Here is an 18,477-nt window from a genome sequence, read left to right as displayed (position 1 = left end):
AGCGGATGTTGTGCAACACTACAAATAAGAGAGCAACAGGGCAAAGTGAAAGGCAAAGCATTGTCCTACTCACTTTTACAATACAGGTACTCAGTGACAGTGAAGATCTTTAGTTTCACCTTAAAGCTACAAACTAACAAAAAATGCCCTTCCAAAAGAAATAAGGTGCACTCTAGCCAGCCAGGTTGCTCTGTAGGATAAACAATAATAAAATTAATTCTGGCTTTGTACATACAATCCCAAATTAGAGCTGCAAAAATAAAACTGAAATGAGTTTTAGTTGTATTTGTTCTACTTCTGTCCTCTGGAGAAACAGAAAATAAGTTTGTTCCATCTTCTATGTGCTAGTCCAGTGATGGCGAACCTTTTTGGGACCAAGTGCCCAAACCCAAAGGTGTCCTGGTGCTGGGAGCAGGACTTCCACCTTCTGGAGACAGGACTTCGGCCTTCTGGGGGCAGAACCTCTAGGGACAGGACTTCCCTGAAGACAGCCAAAGGCCCAAGCACACACCTGTACTGTTCCTTCTCTTCCCCAAGCCCTCCCTATCTCCGTGTGCCCTCCAAAATGGCTTTGTGTGCCTGAGATGGCACGCGTGCCATAGGCTTACCACAATGGTGCTAGTCCTTCAATAGTGTACCCAGGACCGCACTGCTTCTGCTCAATGAGCCTCTTGAGCAATCTAAAAATTGCTCCTAAAGGTTGGGAAATATTCTCAAGTTTTGTGTGTGTGCGTGCACATATGTGTGCACGCATGTGTGCACGCATGTGTGCACGTACATATGCACATCCTGGGACAATGTAGCAGAGAATGGAAATCCCAATTCTCTTGGGATTGGATTCCGAAGTACATCATTCACTTATATTCGTATCACATCACTCTTTACTTGTCTCTTCTCCATGTTAAATATAGTCATCTCTTTAAACCATTACACATAAGACTCAGCTTTGTAATCCTTCACCATCCTGTCTGTTTGCCTTGCAGCAAGTTCAGTTTTGCCAATGCCCTTCTTTTTGGTTCAAGGAAAGTAGCCAAGTTGCTCACCTCTCCCTATTCTGCTGACAGGACAAAATCTGGGTCTAATCTATATGGTATATACTTTTAAATCCAGCAACTCTGAAAAAAGTTTATTACAATCTTAAAACTACACAACAGGTTGGTATTTTGTGCATTTTATTATATTGCTAATAAACTCAGTAAGAACAAACACGTAGGACCTGTAGCACAGTCAGAATGAGTATTCCCCTTCCCGCAAGTACATCTGTTCAAAAACTTCCTCTCCCCCACCCTTCTCCTGCTGTGCTCCATAACACTGGATCAAAGTCAGCATGATACCTGCATGTTTTATGTAGCAGGATGCACACAGTTCTGGAAATGGGCAAAGCATTCTCTCAATGTTAACCTCATCTGCAGAATACTTACAATAACCTTTCAGGGGCTGCGCTGATTAACCCACTTCCTCCACTTTCCCTTTTCACCATAACTGGCAAACATTCTGCATCTTAGGTCCAAAACATACTGCAGAAATAATCCAGTTTGAGACAGCTTTAATTGCCTTGGAAACTAGTTTATTGTGGCACCAGAGCTCTCTGACAGAGAAGGCTAAATGTCTCATAAAACTACAGTTCCCAGAATTCCCTAGCACTGAGCCAGGGCAGTTAAATCAGTGTCAAACTGGATTCTTTATGCAGTGTGTTTTGGACCTTAACCTATCGACCAGTTCAGTGCCTCAAAATCTGTTAACTATCTAACTTCTAATTTCTTTCAATCTCCCCACTCCCACCAAAGGTTCAACTGCCATCAAAATTCTGGAAATTCACATAATATTACCGATTTTAAATTTTCTTTTCTTTTAATATGCGAGAGTTCATACCTCACCACACTTAGGCTGTTCCTGAAGTATGCTGCATACTCAAAGAGCTGCTAGATTTTTGAATAGATCTACAGGTATTTTGCTTCAAAACTGATGTCCATCTCAAACACTATTAGGGCAAACGAGGGATTTTTAGAAATTGAAGAATTTCAATAATAAAATACAGTAGAGCTAAATTTACAGTTACAAAAATAATCTTGACCTTGCATCATTGTCAAAAATTTTCACTCAGGACCCTTCTCAGCACAACAATTCAGTCAGTGCAAAGTTCACCTGCAAGACACTTTCATAATGAACAGTCATGAGTAAATAGTCCCTAAATTACTTTAAAAATTCAAGGCACTGCGGCTGCATCTGTACTGTAGAAAAAAATCTAGTTTGACACTGCTTTAACTGCCATGGATCAATGCTATGGAATTCTGGGAACTGTAGTTTGTTGTAGCACCAGAGTTCTCTGACAAAGAAGGCTAAATGTGTCATGAAACTACAATTCCAAGAATTCCATAGCACTGATCTGGTCTAGAGAAGTCTAGGATTAAAGCAGCATCGAACTGGATTATTTCTGCAGTGTGGATGCAGCTAAAACATTGGTTTTTTCTAGATTAATCCATGTTATGCCCTTAATATCAAGTTCAATGTAACTTGTCATGAGAACTTTTCCTAATCATCAAGATATTGGCATGACAAAATGTTCTAAACATTCCACTCCAGAACTGACAAATGTCACATATTTCCAAACTGCTTTTTCCAAACAAAGGCAGAAAATAACCCAAACCAAATTATTAATCTTCAGCAACAAAACTGCCAACAACAGTGAATAAACAGGATGTTTATATTTCAACTTTATCTAACAAACCTAGAACACAGAAGTAGCAAGGCATGGACTAAAGAATTACTAACAAGAATTTACAAACATTATGATGCTGCCTAGTAAAGCTATTTTTGCTTCTAAAAAGTTGTCTTTCAGTATTTCCAAACAAAGCACATTCAACAATTGGTTAATTTTGACAGCAGCTGCGACCACAAATTGTGCATGAAAACCCAAAGCATCTGAAAATAGCCAAGGCTGCAATCCCATGCATACTTTATATGAAGTGCATTCAGCAGGACTAACACCGAAGCAAAATATACAGAGAACTGTGCTGTAAAATTCAGAATGTCCAAGTCATCACTATGGAAGGAAAGTACTTTGAATGAGTAGCCTTTCACAACACGACTAGATATGTGCAGAATTTTAAGGCTGAGAAATGGTGTTTAATGTCCATTACTTGCAGTCCAACCCCCCTATAGATGTCTGCTTAGACCTAAGTTCCATTAGGTTCAATGGGGCTTACTTTCTAGGCTGTAAACTTAACTGGGAATCATAAAATATCAGGAGGAGCTATTTCTTGTTGAGTTTTCAGAGAAAAGCAGTTTAAACATATCAAATTTGCACAGGCATTCTTGGAAACTCAGCACCCAAGGCAGAAACTTTTGTAACACTGTAAGGACAGCAGCCAACTCTCTGTTAGCTTGAACAACTGTTTACACTTTTCATGTTACTGTACTGTACTTAAAATGATGATCCACTTTGCCAGGAAAGATCTATCTTGCTTTTTTTCCTGGATTCTGAGATGAATACATATCATGCTCTCTCAGCCTCAGAGGATGGCAACAGCAAACCCCTTCTGCCGAAACTTGCCAAGAAAACCCCATGACAGGGTCGCCGTAAGTCGAAAATGACTTGGAGACATACAGCAACATGTACAACACAAGACCAAACCACTGCCGAAATAATCCAGTTTGACACCACTTTAACTGCCCTGGCTCAGTGCTGGAGAATCCTGGTAACTGTAGTGTTTGTGAGACATTTAGCCTTCTCTGTCAGAGAGCGCTCTGGTGCCACAATAAACTACAATTCCCAGGATTCCCTAGCACAGAGTCAGGGCAGTTAAAGTAGTCTCAAACTGAACTATTTCTGCAGGGTGTTTTGGACCACTGTGGATGCTTCCCTCCAGTTCCTCTTTCTCTTCTACAGCTACCAACCACCTTCTTTCTATTTAGTATTAAGAACCGCCATGGCTCTATCTGGACCCAACTCAAGGTCATAATAATAAAAGCCTTCTTTCAAATTATGGTTGAAGGCTACTATTACAACTTCGATTTGTTCCTTTGGCTGCCTTGTTTATAGCTATCCATGAGAAACTGTGAACGTTATAAATAAAGGATGAGCTTTTCTCTTTAAAAAACAAAAACAAACAAGAACTAGGAGAAAGTCTTGGATTCCAAAAAGCAGCAGAGTGGCATTTATTTAGCCAGAGAGACCGAGAAGGGGAGGAGGAGGCTCCTGAGTAAACTTCCACTAAGCAAAGCCCTAGTTCTAGGCTTTTGCCACCGAGAGAGAGAGAGAAGGAGGGAGGAAACGTCAACAATCCCGCCCAACCTGGCCCCATTCCTCTCCTGTCCCCAGAAAAGGAGGAGGAATGCAAGGACATCCCAAAATCCACAGAACAGGGATACCTTCACTGGAACAACCACAATGCACATTACACATGCTCCAAGCTTTCGAAGCCCCTTTGGCTTCTTCTTCATCAAGCAAAGATGTTGAAGGAAGTGATGTATATTTTTTAAAAGACATCTCTGCCCGATGAAGAAGGCAGAGGAGCTTTGAAAGCTCTCAACATATTCACTGTGCATTTTGGTTGTTTTGCTGTGGATTTGGGGATGTTGTTGTACTTTGCTCTCTCTCCCTCTCCCTCTCTCTATGTGTATATATGGCCAGTGTGGTGTAGTGAGCGGTTGTAGCATTTGATTATGACTCTGGAGACCAGGGTTTGAATTCAAAATTAGCCACGGAAACCCACTGGGTGACCTTGCCGGAGTCACACTCTCTCATCCTCAAAAGATGGTCATCTTCCTCTGAAGAAACCTGCCAAGAAAATCCCAGGATATGTTCACCTTAGGGTTGCCATAAGCTGGAGACGACTTGAAGGCACACAACAACCAGTGTGAAGGAAACCCTCAGGAGAGAGCCAGGCTTGGACCTAGAACCTCTTAAGTCTCACTCTCTCAGCCTCAAAGGACAGCAACAGCCAACCTCCCTTAAGAAAGCTGCCAAGGAATCCCCTCTAAAGGCTGGCCTTAAGGTGGCTAAGCCATACCTTCTCAGCCTCAGAATAGCAAACCCCTTTGAAGAAACCTAAGAGACCCCATAAAAGGCTCGCCTTCTGGTGGCCAAAAGGTCCCATCCCTTCCTCCAGCTCAAAGGGCAGCAATAGCCAACCCAGTCTGAAGACACCCCATGAAAGGGGCTAAGGAACCCATGGGAGGCTCACCTCTCAGCCTCAAAGGATAAGAAAAGGGAAGCCCCATGAAAGGTTGACCCTGGCTTTGGGTGAAGTGTGGGAGCCCCACGGGGCAGGAGGGGGCTCCTCGGGGCTGTGGCCTGGGAGAGGAGGGCGGTGTTTGGGGAGGACCAAGTGGGCTCAGAGGGCATTGCCCCCGTTCCCTCCCTGCCTCCCTCCCTCCCTCTGCAGCAGCCCCTTGAGCCCACTTGGTCCTCCCCAAACACGGCCCAGGGAGGGCAGGCCCGGGCTACCTACCCAGAAACTCTCCACGAAGTACGCCATGACCATCTCGCCGCCTCTGGGTCCTCTTCCTCCGAAAGAGGAAACGGACTCCAAACGCCGCCCTTCCTTCCCTTCGCGCGGCCCAGAAACAACAACAGCAGCAGCAGCGACTCCCCTCGAACTCGCTTTCTCGACAACTCTCTCCTCCTCAGACTGGGACCCACCCGCAGGGCGCATGCGCCAACTTTGCCGGCCGCCAAGGCGCAGGCGGCACCGAACGCTGCTCGACGCAACAGCAGCAGCAGCAGCAGGGAATAATACGGAACTCACCGCCCACCGCCGTGTGCGCATGCGCGGTGGTGGGGGCGGTGATCATAATAATCATAAGGGCTTCAGACTGGAACCTGAGAAGGGATGATGATGATGAGGCCCAGTCTGCAGGGGATTTGTAAGGGCACTTAGAAGTCCCTCACACCAAGCAAAGTTCAAAACGCACTTCAGAAATAATCCAGTTTGGAAGTGCTTTAACTGCCTTGGCTCAGTGCTATAGGGAATCCTGGGAATTGTAGTGTATTGTGGCACCAGAACTCTGACAGAGAAGGATAAGTGTCTCACAAACACTACGCTTCCCAGTATTCCCTAGCATTGAGCCAAGGTCTCAAACTGGATTATTTCTGCAGTGTGTTTTGGACCTTGGACAGTGTTAAACATAACAGAGTGATATATCTTTTAGACTATATTTTATTTATTCCTAGGTATTAAAATACTTTTTAATTTTTCTTCAAAGCGTAAGCCACTGGTGTATATGTGTGTGTGTGTGTCGACAATGCACACTACATTTACTTTGTTTGTGAAAGCTGCTTAAAGCATATAGGCTAATCGATCAAAGGCAGCACCAAAGGCACAAGCATTCTAGGGTTGGATAAAAAATTGTGCTGAAGGAGGAAAGCATAATGTAGTCATTTTGGAAGGGAGCCCCACAATTCAGAAGCCACCATCACAAAAGGTTTTCTTCCTTTGTGCTTATGCCTAATTTATCTTAACTGCATGTCCAGCAGATCTGGGCACAGGGAAGGGAAACCTCTCACTCCCAGACCTATTGGCCTGCCTCATCTTTGCAATGCCCTCTCCCAGCCGGGAAAAGGAAACCCTTCTGCTTCTGATCAGCAATTGAAGATAGCAAGAACTCCCTTTCCTCCTCTCTGTATGCCTGCGCCTTCTAGGAATACCCTAGAACAGACCTGCACGAATTGGCAGTAGGAAGGGTTCAAAATTAAAATAGGCTAAACGTCTTTGGGCTGCAGATACGTTTTAATTAAATATTAATTAACTAATGGTGTGAAACAAGGTTGTGTTCTCGCTCCAACTCTATTTACAATCTTCTTCAGCATGATGCTCCAAAGGGCTACGGCAGATCTCAAAGAAGAAGACGATGGCATTTATATACGCTATCGTACTGATGGTAGCCTGTTTAACTTAAGCCGCCTGAGGGCTCGCACTAAGACTCTAAACTATCTAGTCCGTGAGCTGCTTTTTGCTGACGATGCTGCCCTCGTTGCCCATAAGGAAGCAGCTCTGCAGCACCTAACATCTTGTTTTGCAACAGCTGCAGAGCTCTTTGGGCTGGAAGTCAGTCTGAAGAAAACGAAAATTCTCTACCAGCCAGCACCTCAGGAAGAACACTACCATCCCCACATCACTGTAGGCACATCTGTGCTTAAGTCCGTCCAGCAGTTCACCGACCTGGGAAGCATCATCTCCTCAGATGCCAAGATTGATAAAGATATTGATCACAGACTGGCAAAGGCATATAGTGCATTCGGAAGGCTTCTCAAGAGAGTCTAGAGTAACAAACGCTTGAGGCGAAGCACAAAAATCAGTGTGTATAGAGCCATTGTACTGTCTATTCTCCTCTATGGGTCTGAAACATGGGTCACCTATCACCAACGCCTATGACTCCTCGAACGCTTTCATCAGCGCTGTTTACACACAATTCTAAATATACGCTGGACTGACTATGTGACGAATGTTGCTGTCCTTGAGCAAGCAGGGATCACCAGCATTGAGGCCATGCTATTGAGGACGCAGCTGCGCTGGGCAGGACATGTTTCTAGGATAAAGGACCATCGCCTCCCCAAAATAGTATTCTATGGTGAACTCGCTGTGGGTCAGCGTAAAAGGGGCGCCCCAAAGAAGAGATACAAGGACTCCCTGAAACAACATCTCAGGCTTGGCCAAATTGATCACCAACAATGGTCCGCCCTGGACTCGCATCAGGAGGCATGGAGACACACTATCCACAATGCTGCCTTTTTTGAAAGCTCACGCCGAACGAGTCTTGAAGAGAAACAACAACGCAAAAAGAACCACAACCTGGAAACAGAAACATCACCCAAGGAGACTTTCTGCTGTGCTTTCTGCAATCGGACTTGTTTATCTCAGATTGGTCTTTTTAGTCATCAATGCACTTGTAGATAGCGTGGGATAAATCCTTCCTGAATCTTCGTTCGCGAAAAGCCAGAGAGAGAGAGAGAATTAATTAATTAATTAATTAATAACTACACTCATCCCTCCATATTTACGGCTTTGATATTTGTGGGTTTGATTATTCACGGATTTTATTAATATCTTCGCTCTAGGAATATCTAGGTCCTCCAGTGCAACTCTGTGGTCAACTTTAACTAAAAGTTGCACTGAAAGACCTAGAGAGAACACTCTACTAGGCATTTGTAGCTCCTGTGTTCTATGTTCAGTGTCTGTCAGACGCTGACCACAGAGTTGCACTGGAAGACCTAGCGATTCCTAGAGAGGTCTCAGGTAAAAACATGGTGTTTTTGTTATTTGTGGTTTTTCCAAATTCACAGGGGTCTCGTGTCCCTAATCCTAGGGAATATGGAGGGGCAAGTGTAATGTTATTAATATTAATTCTGTCCTTCTCCTCCTCTTCTGCCTGGCCCTCCCCTCAGGAGAAAGCCAAGTGGTGAAGCACCTTTTGCCTGTTCTTCTCCTCCTCCATCCGGACTTCTCCTCTGCAGAAGGCCAAGAAACCGAGGAGCCATGTGGGTTGAGTGTTTTCTTCCTCCTTCACTGCCCTCAGGAAAAAGTTAGGCGGAGAAGGTGCCTTGCAGGGTGAGCATTTGCCTGTCCTCCTCTTCCACCTGACTTTCTCCTCGAGAGAAAGTCAAGCAGCGGATGAGCCTTGCAGGTGAATGGTCACCCGCCTTCCTCTGTCACTGCTACCACCAGGCCTTCTTCATAGGAGGAGCCTTGAAGGGTGAGCGTTTATCCATCCTCCTCCTCCACCTGTCCTTCTCCTTGGGAGAGAGTCAAGCAGCAGAGGAGCTCTGTAGGGCAAGCATCCACTCTTGTTCCTCCTCCTCCACATGGCCCTCTCCTCAGGAGGAGGCAGAGCAGCAGAGGAGCCTTGAAGTCATTCCACATCCTCGTGGGCTGCCCAAAATCCTTTGCTGGGCCGCATGTGGCCCCTAGGCTGTATGTTGTGCAGGCCTGCTCTAGTAGCATAGAACTTCCCCGTGCCAGGAGGGAAGCAAAGGACTCAAATGAAATACTCTTAACCAAAGCCTCTCAAAGCACTAGGAACCAGCAGCTGAAAGTGTCTTTCCCCTCTACCTGCCTTACTGCACAGTGTAGAGGTAAGGTTGACAGATGAAATATAAGGGACATGACTCCTGTCCCTTTAATGGTTGTGTTGAAAAAGGAACTTCAGCAGTTTTTGCTTACAAAGAACAACACCAGTTCCTTATTTCACCTGGCAAGAAGACAGGTGAGCAAAGACTGGTTCCTAGGACAGGTGGAAAGGTTCAACCCAGCATTTAAGGCAGGGGCAGAATGATATTGGAGAACACAGCTGTGACACTTGAATTTAATCTCTTTTGCAAAGAACTGTCTTTGGAGGAGTCCAGACTCTCCCTACTGCATTTCTCTTCTCCATTCCCATACTGACACATGGGAAGAACAATGTGTGTGAAAATGTGCATCCTGCCACTTAGGTTAGGCTATGTCTCTCCCGCCCCACACCTGAACAAGGTGATAGAAGGTTTTCCCCATTAAAACTAAATACCCTAAAGCCACCAGATCCTGTCTGGTCTTGAAAGGTAAGGTCAGCCCTGGTGAGTACTTGGGTGGAAGCCACCAATTAATACCAGGTGCTGTAAGCTGTATTTCAGAGGAAGGAACTGGAAAAAAACACTTCTGTAGATTCCTCGGCTAAGAAACCCTTATAATGAATAGTGTTGCCATAAGTTGACAGGTGATTATACACTGAAAGAGAAAGGGAAGAGGATATGTCCACTGTAGCTCTCATAGGTCCAAACCACATTGCAGAAATAATTCAGTTCAAGGCTGCTTTAACTGCCCTGGCTCAGTGCTAGGGAATCCTGGGGATTGTAGTTTATTGTGTTACCAGAGCTCTCTAACAAGGCTAAATTTCTCACAAAACTACAATTCCCAGAATTGCTTAGCTTTGAGCCAGGGCAGTTAAAGTGGTCTCAAACTGGATTATTTCTGTAGTGTGTTTTGGACCCAAATCATCAAGAGCTCCAAGGCATAAATGCTGCCCTTACTTGCACTTCACTGAAGTAGAATCTAAGTATAACTCCAAGGCTACAGGATTATTGTTTTGTCCCAAGAGCGATGCTATGGACTTTGGGTGTAGTAAGGCCTCTGGCTCTCGGGAACACAGCCAGAACAAAAGACTTGTCCACAAATTTCTAAAGTTTCAAAAGCTTTACTGGTTATAAACACAAATAACACAAAACTGATTTCTTCTTTTTTAAATAGTCCTTCCTAAATACCTTGCTCTCTTCTTGATGTATTCTATCTTTCTTTGACGACTATCTTTCTTCCTTTGTGGACTTATCTTTTTGTCAAAGGGAAGTACTCTCTCCAGGTCTGACTTGGCTGAAATCTCACTACACACTGAAACTTAGCTAGAGGGAGACAGCATAAGACCCTGGGATTTCCCACAATCCTTGTCTTTCTTAAAGCTATAGATCTGTATTTTCCCTTCTAAACTAATACATACAAAACCTAATATAATCTTAACTAAATATATGTCTCTGGAGGCATGACAATTATAGCTCCACAAGATGATGTGTGTGCTAAGAAAGTGCATGACAATTGTGCTGATGTACTGCTAATATAGCTTGAGATAAAGGGTGCTTTGAGATTGATGGCTCCTAGGGCTACCAGTGGAGTTATTCTATGTTATCATTTTTTAAAAATAAATAAATAAATACAACAGATGGAAGAAACAATGAGACAACATGGGGAGGTTGCAACTATAATACAAAGTCCAAAAACCTCCCATCCCATTTTGTGGCTTACATTGTATGTGAAGCAGGATGGTTTCACAATAAAGACCTTGTTTCCAACATTTGCAAGTCTATCTACTATCTCTTATCTAATGGAGGACTGGTTGGCAGTGTTAGCTCTGTTGCTCCAACAGCAGATAAGTCTTAAATTAATAAATTTACTGTGGCATTATGTACCTTTCTTAAACTGATCTGCTTAATCTACTTTGACCGTTAGCTTTGCTACTTCATCCCCCCTCTCCCCCGCTGCCACCACATTTGTCCTCTTCTGCAGCTAGATGAGTTAGGACCTGTTTGAAAAGTCTGTGTAACCTGTTCACAGCAGATAAGCCTGTTTTATTTCTAGAATGGTTTTGTTTGCTTGGTCAGTTAATTTTCCAATTAAGGTGTTCAAGGCATCTAATTTATTATAATACCTCACTATTGTGGCTGCTTCTACTGTTTTGGGCAGGATTTAAGCATCTCAATGTCTGTAAAAGTTCTAGGGCTGACTCTGCCATTAGGCACAGTGGAACTGTCACCTTAGGCACCACTTTAGGAGTCACAAAAGGATGAAAAAACATTTTGCTTCATTATTATTGGGGGGGGGTAATGTCTACAAGTAGCTAACACTTTTATTGAGATCAACGATCATCTCACACACACAAAAACAAACAACCCCCTCCCCCCCCAAGATTTCAAAGGGCCCAAACAGACAGGCCAAAATAAAGTTGCTTCAGGTCACTTTGGAGGTATGCTCTTTAAATGATGCATGCGTCCTAAGAGGTTGGACAACATGCCAAAGCCACGCTCCAGTCCTAAGGACTGGAGCGCAGCTTTGGCACAGATACTGGTCTTGTAAGATGTGTGTGTCATTTAAACAGCATACCTCCAAAGTGACCCAAAGCAGCTTTATTTTGGCCTGTCTGGGTCCAAATTCTCCTGAACTCAGCAAGCTATATGGTTAATATAATGGGGAGGGAGTTTTATTTATTGGTACTTTTTAACTGTCAGGAAGGGAAGAATCACTCACAGAGGAGTGCAGGCCACACCATAAACATTTTATTTTGGCAGAAATGGGCTGTGGCATTTGCACGCATACCTTTAAAATGTTGGAGCTCAGTAGAAGAAATGGTGTGAGGGGGGCAAGGCTCAGTGGGAGTAGAAATGAGAGGTCTCAGGGTTTTTAATGTTTTTTACAATTGTAAAATTTAAAATGGTAATTTTTAAGATGTTAAAAAATTATTTTTAAAGCTTATTTAAAAACATCACATCTTACCAAATCTTCACTATGTACATGTAAACACATTTAGGTTGTGTTTATAATATTGTACTTTAAAGTTTTAGTTTTAATTTTGCTAATAGTTTATGTCACAACTATTGCCATTACAAGAACTATATGAGTAACAGTTGTCCAAAAAATATGACTAAGGATTCAGTGTGGTGTGGTAGGGTCAATGGACGGGTGACATTATGAGCTGCCGCACTGAGTGATGCCAACCCTAGTGATGTCAAGTACTTCTACTGCTTTGGAAAGGATTTAAGACTACCAAGGTCTATAAACATTCCAGGACTGATTCTGCCATTATCCACACTGGGACTGACACCTCAGGCATGACTTTGGATGTCATAAAAAGACAGAATTTTTTTAATATTTTGCTTCATTATCATTAACATCTTCAACAAGCTAACACTTTTATTCAGGTCAGCTTACCATCCCACATACATCATACCCAGTCAGTTTTAAAACATGGCTTTTTAATCCGTACATTTTAAAGAATGTATCTACATGAATGTACTTCAATAGTTTTATAGCATTGCATTTTAACTGTCACTTTTACGTGTTTTCTTTTTAATTGTTTGTATTTTAATATGCAGTACCCCACCTTGAGGAGAGGCGAGAAGGAAACAAATTTATTATTATTATTATTATTATTATTATTATTATTATTATTATCCCACAACAATAATTTTAAATAATGTGCATTTTAAAGAATGTACCCATATGAGCACTGCATTTTAACTATCGCTTTTATGTGTTTTCTTTTTGTTTGTATGTTAATATGCTGTATCCCACCTTGAGGAGCGGCAGGAAAGAAACAAACATTATTATTTCCCACAAAAAATAAAATACAAACTTCCAAGTTCTACAGAACATTTCACCAAACAATATAATGAATATAGGTCCAAAACACATTGCAGAAATCATCCAGTTTGAGACCTCTTTAACTGCTTTGGTTCAGTGCTAGGGAATCTTGGGAATTGTATTTTATTGTAGCACCAGAGCTCTCTAATAGAGGAGGCTAAATGTCTCACAAAACTACAGTACCCAGAATTCCCTAGCATTCAGCCATGGCAGTTAACATGGTCTCAAGATAGATTATTTCTGCACTGTGAATTGGACCATAACTGCATAAAAGAAGATGTTTCTATAGAACAGTGTTTTTCAGCTGTACAGTGGAATGTCTTGTTAGATGCACATGAAAGCACTGAAGCCCCATCCTGAGCTTCTCTGTTCCTCTTTGAACTTTTTATTTTTAATATGTAGTTCTGTACCTATGCAAAAGAACTTTGAGAACATCCTAGAACTGGGTCTGCCCTCAGTAGAGGACATTAAACAGAATCTGGAGAGCCTTCAAAAATGTCCTAGCTCTTGATGTCTATCACCAAATAGGTTCAGATTAGATTGTCTCAAGATCCCTTCCATCTCTCTGATTTTAACTGGTACTCTCTTTCCCCTTGAGCCTTAAGACTAGGATGGGCCATCTTTCCAGCCCAACAGCCTGACAGGGCACAAGCAAGCCCTATTTGTCAGGGGTCACATTGCCAGCATTCTTCCAAACTTGCATGCAACTACCTGATCCATCACAGTAGTCACCTTTCTTCATTCCTCGCCTTTCCTAATCAAGGAGCAAGCGTGAAAGCCAACTGAACTGAGGCTCACTTAGGAGGCTTCAACCATCAGAACTTTTACATCAATAAAGGGGAGGAAAGAGTGTTGACTTATCTGTGTTCTTCTGTCATTTCTCCCTTTTCCAGCTAGGTCATCCCTGAAAATGTTCATTAAAAAACACTCTTGAGTTTAAATTGGCCCAGAATGGACCTAAAGCAAGGTGGAAATGACCCTACTACAGCCCCTAATGGTTGTACAAGATTTTGTAAAATAATAAATAAAAAATTGATCCCTGGAGGACCAGGGGACTACAAGTGTGGTAGCAATGCCTAGAGGGCTTTTGGGGGACATTTTGGAGCAAAATAAAATTGAGTGGAGATCTTCGTTTAACAGTCAAAGCTCCATCATATGGAATCCTAGGGTTTCTAGTTTAGAAAAGCACTTGGAATTCTGTAGTTTCTCCCCCAAAAAAATCCACCAGAAGGTTTCTCTAGCAGACAATTTTAACTCTCTTACAAATCTACATATTATTATTATTATTATTATTTATGTAGCGCTGTAGATTTGCACAGTGCTGTACATAAAAACAATAAATATAAAAGAGTAAACCTGCCTATGGCATACAATCAATAAAAACAGGCAGCAAAAAGAACATCAAATAGCAAATGATAATCACACAATGCCTGGGAACGCTTCTCTGAACATATCCCAGGATTCCATTGGATTAAGCCATGGCAGTAGGATCAAACTGCTTTGGTGCGGACATACCTTTAGTGTCTATAACTCCTCTTCACCCAAGGCTACTTGGAGACCAGGCTCAGCTTCCACTTTTCTGACACCTTGATAAATGAGGGTTGGTTGAACTTTTAATCTCTTCTGGCTTGTTATAGCACCTTCTGCTCCAGACATGAGATAGGTTCTTACTTCACTTCATGAGACATTAACTCTGCTTCAATTCTCAGAAAATAAGTGCCTTATTTTAATCATCCCCAGGACTTCCTCCTTAATTTTAGAAAACACATTTGATTAGTACAACTTTTGACTTCCTCCCAGTTCATCCAATTGCAACTCCACTATTAATTTCCTTAATATCAGCATTAGCAGTGCTAACATGTTTGATACCAGCCTCCTTGGTAGTCCTATAATCACTAAGCAGTCTGATACTGATCCCCATGTCATTTACTTTAGTAATATTGATCATGTTATAAAATGTATGTGCAAAATGCAGTATAATTTGATTAAATGGATTGTATTTAATGAAAGCCACCATGACTTTATCAGTCTTTAAGGTGCCACAGGACGGTCATATTAACTTTTGTCTAGTTTTCCAAAATCCCATAACTGCCTCCATATGCCATAACACCAATACACTTGTACATTAGGACATTCCACTTGTTTCTGATTTCCTGTAATAGTGAAAAAAACAATGTAATTTGCTGAAAGTGGCTGAAAAATAAAATACCTCAGACAAGGTAGGGCATCCAACAAGATGGCATAGGCAGACGTGTGTGTGTGTGTCTTAAGGGAAAAGCAGACATTTTACTAATTGACAGAATATAATGGTTTCTTTGTTTCTAAAACATCCTAGCCTTTTTTTGCAATCTCATAAGATCAATTATGAAGCTATGCTTATTGTGAAAAGTAATCAAATGGTTGAGTGATTTATTCTAAATTTAATAAATTGTTCTCAACCAGGCTGAAAATCTTGTTCACTAAGCTGCATTCTTCACATACCAAATTATAACATGAGAGACATATTTCATTGTACACCTTGAGAATGCATGCCCTTTCTTTAAAAATCCCTATAGTACATTTTGAAAGACATGAAAGTGTTTTTATTTTCTCATTCCCTTCTCACATTTTTGTTTTATAAATTTGACAGGTTTTCCTCCACCCACATGCACAACATTAATGTAGGATTCACACTATTAGCCACAAGCAAACAGCATGCTTTTTGTCTTCTACAGAATAATGCTGTTCTCTATGACTCTCATTTCTTTCAGATTTCGATTTTCCTCCTGTTCTGCAATCTCCTTGCTTGACTGGTCATGTATTATTTTAACTTTCTATTCTCTTGTTGCAGAACTCCTCCTCCTCCTCCTCCTCTTAGGAAAATGCTCCTCCTCACTCAGTTCCTGCCACAGAGAGGAGAAGGAGAGAAGTAGCTGGGTGGCCATTTTGAGTGAGCGTTTCCAGAGCAGTCTCAAGAATTTGATCAGGAGTGCTTTAAACTGAGTTACGTGGTGGAGGGAGACAATATTATGGAAGGCGAAAGGGCTGGAGAAAATAGTCAAATTGACATAGAGGAAAGAAGACAAATAGTGCAAGGACCCAATAGTGGGAGGCAAAAAATCTTGCACAGGCAGCAAGTAAAGAGGACCCTTGGTCTGCAATGTCTCTACACTAATGCACAGAGCATGGGGAATAAACAAGATGAACTCAAACTCCTAGTACAACAAAGCAAATATGATATAATAGGCATCACTGAAACCTGGTGAGATGAGTCTCATAAGTGGAATGTAGAAATAGAGGGATATAACCTTTTAAAGAGAAATAGGCCAAACAGGAAAGGAGGAGGAATAGCACTATATGTCAGAGATATTTACACCAGTGAAAAGATCCAGGACATCAACACTGGCAGCCAGGTGGAGCGCATCTGGATAAAAAGTAAAGGGGAGGGAAACAACAAGAATGTTGTGGTGGGAGTCTACTACAGACTCTCCAGTCAGATAGAGGAATTGGATGACGCCTTTCTAGAACAGATGACCACACACTCAGAAAGGAAAGATGTAGTTGTGATGGATAACTTCAACTATCCTGATATTTGCTGGAATTCAAACTCAGCCAAATCTTCAAGGTCTAGCAAATTCCTCACTTGCCTTGAAGACAATTTCATGGTCCAAAAGGTGGAAGAGGCAACAAGGGGGTCATCTATTTTAGATCTGATCCTAACCAACAAGGATGACTTGGTTAATGGGGTGCAAGTGGTAGGATCATTAGGTGGAAGTAACCATGTTCTCCTGGAGTTTGTTATACAATGGAAAGGAGAAGCCAGGCATAGTCAGACACACATTCTAGACTTTAGGAAAGCAGATTTCAGTAAACATAGAGAAATACTGGGGGTGATCCCATGGTCAGGAATAATAAAAGAGAAGGGAGTTCAGGATGGATGAAAGTTTCTCAAAAGGGAGATACTGAAGGCACAATTTCAAACAAATTGTTGTTGACTGCTAATTGTTGTTAACTGTTGTAATTCTGTTGGAGGGGTTTGGGGCTCGTGTTGTTTTAACTGTTTTATCTTTTATTGTTCACCGCTGTGATCCTTGGAATAGTGGTATATAAATAAAATTTATTATTATTATTATTAAACAGTTCCAGTGAGAAAGAAAAATGGGAGGTGTCTCAAGAAACCAGGATAGATGACTAAGGAACTTTCAACTGAGCTAAGTTTTAAACAGAGCATGTATAAGAAATGGAAAAAGGGGGAAATCACGAAAAAGGAATTCAAAGAAATAGCAGGCATGTGTAGGGGTAAAGTGAATGAACTCAGGCTTGCTAGAGAGGTTAAGAACAACAAAAAGAGCTTTTTTGGATATAGTTTTTTGTGGGTTTTTCAGGCTATGTGGCCATGTTCTAGCAGAGTTTCTTTCCGACGTTTCGCCAGCATCTGTGGCTGGCATCTTCAGAGAATGCTTTGCCTGGAAAATTGGGTGTATATATACTGTGTGAGCCTGGGAATGCAAGAGTGATTTGCATGTGTATTTTTCTGTGTTGATGTCTGGCCTCAGGCTAACACAAAAGAGGATTAATGTCTGCTAATTGGTGATCATTATCTGCTGGGAAAGCCCCTGACTCTGAATTGGTTTCCCATTTGCATTTGCTGAGTCCTTATTTTGCTATTCCTCAGGACTGGTAGCCAAATTTTGTTCACTTCAAGGGTTTCTTCTTTCCAGTTAAAATTATCCAGATGTTTGTGGATTTCAATGGCTTCCCTGTGCATCCTGATATGGTAGTGGTTGGCATGGTCCAGAACTTCGGTGTTTTCAAACAGTATTTTATGCCCAGGATGGTTTGTGGCATGTTCTGCTACTGCTGATTTTTCTGGCTTGACCCAGTCTGCAGTGTCTCTCATGTTCCTTGATTCTTGTTTGTACACTGCATTTGGTGGTCCCTATGTAGACTTGTCCGCAGTTGCATGATATGCGGTAAACTCCTGCGGCTGTGAGAGGGTCTCTCTGGTCCTTGGCTGAGCGAAGCATTTGCTGGATTTTCTTCGTCAGTTTGTAAACCATTTGAAGGTTGTGCTTCCTCCCCACTTTGCCTATTCTGTCTGTGACTCCTTTGATGTATGGTAAAAATACCTTCCCTTTGGGTGGCTGCTTGTCTTCACTTCTCTGGGTTTTCCTGGGCCTGGCAGCTCTTCTGATGTCTGAGCTGGAATAACCATTAGCCTGTAGAGCCTGGTGCAAGTTCTTCAGTTCATCTTCCAAGAAGTGGGGTTCGCAGATGCGTTTTGCTCGGTCTATCAGTGTTTTGATTGTGCTTCTTTTTTGTCCTGGGTGATGGTTGGAGTTCTTGTGCAGGTATCAGTCTGTATGTGTGGGTTTTCGGTATACTGTGTGACCCAAATGTAGGTTTGGTTTGCGGATGACAAGGACATCCAAAAATGGCAGTGTTCCTTCCTTTTCTTTTTCCATAGTAAATTGGATGTTGGGGTGGATGTTGTTCAGATGGTTCAGGAATACAGCCAGGTCTTCTTCTTCATGGCTCCAGATGGTGAAAGTGTCATCCACGTATCTGAACCAAGTTGTGGGTTTTTTTGGTGCTGTTTCCAGGGCTTGCTTTTCAAAGT

The 18,477-nt window shown here is 42.2% G+C and overlaps 1 protein-coding gene across 4 annotated transcripts in view; it reads right to left on the bottom strand.

Annotated features, from left to right (window-relative positions):
• FCHO2 (FCH and mu domain containing endocytic adaptor 2) overlaps positions 1–5,709 on the bottom strand; it is a 123,288-nt gene extending 117,579 nt beyond the window's left edge. For 2 of the 4 annotated variants that reach the window (XM_042455919.1, XM_042455918.1), the window contains exon 1: positions 5,454–5,708. Coding sequence is in view for 3 of the 4 variants with exons in the window: in XM_042455918.1 (XP_042311852.1) it covers positions 5,454–5,657 (204 nt within the window). In the remaining variant the exon portion in view is untranslated. Of the gene's footprint in view, positions 1–5,453 lie in introns of all 4 variants that reach the window. The other 2 variants (XM_042455920.1, XM_042455917.1) reach the window with 2 other exon arrangements.
• Positions 5,710–18,477: the final 12,768 nt, after the last annotated feature.

The sequence above is a fragment of the Sceloporus undulatus genome, chromosome 2 (genome assembly GCF_019175285.1).
Source record: "Sceloporus undulatus isolate JIND9_A2432 ecotype Alabama chromosome 2, SceUnd_v1.1, whole genome shotgun sequence".
Lineage (NCBI taxonomy): Eukaryota > Metazoa > Chordata > Lepidosauria > Squamata > Phrynosomatidae > Sceloporus > Sceloporus undulatus.
Note: the sequence above shows the minus strand (reverse complement) of the source record. Positions and strands in the feature narration are given on the sequence as shown.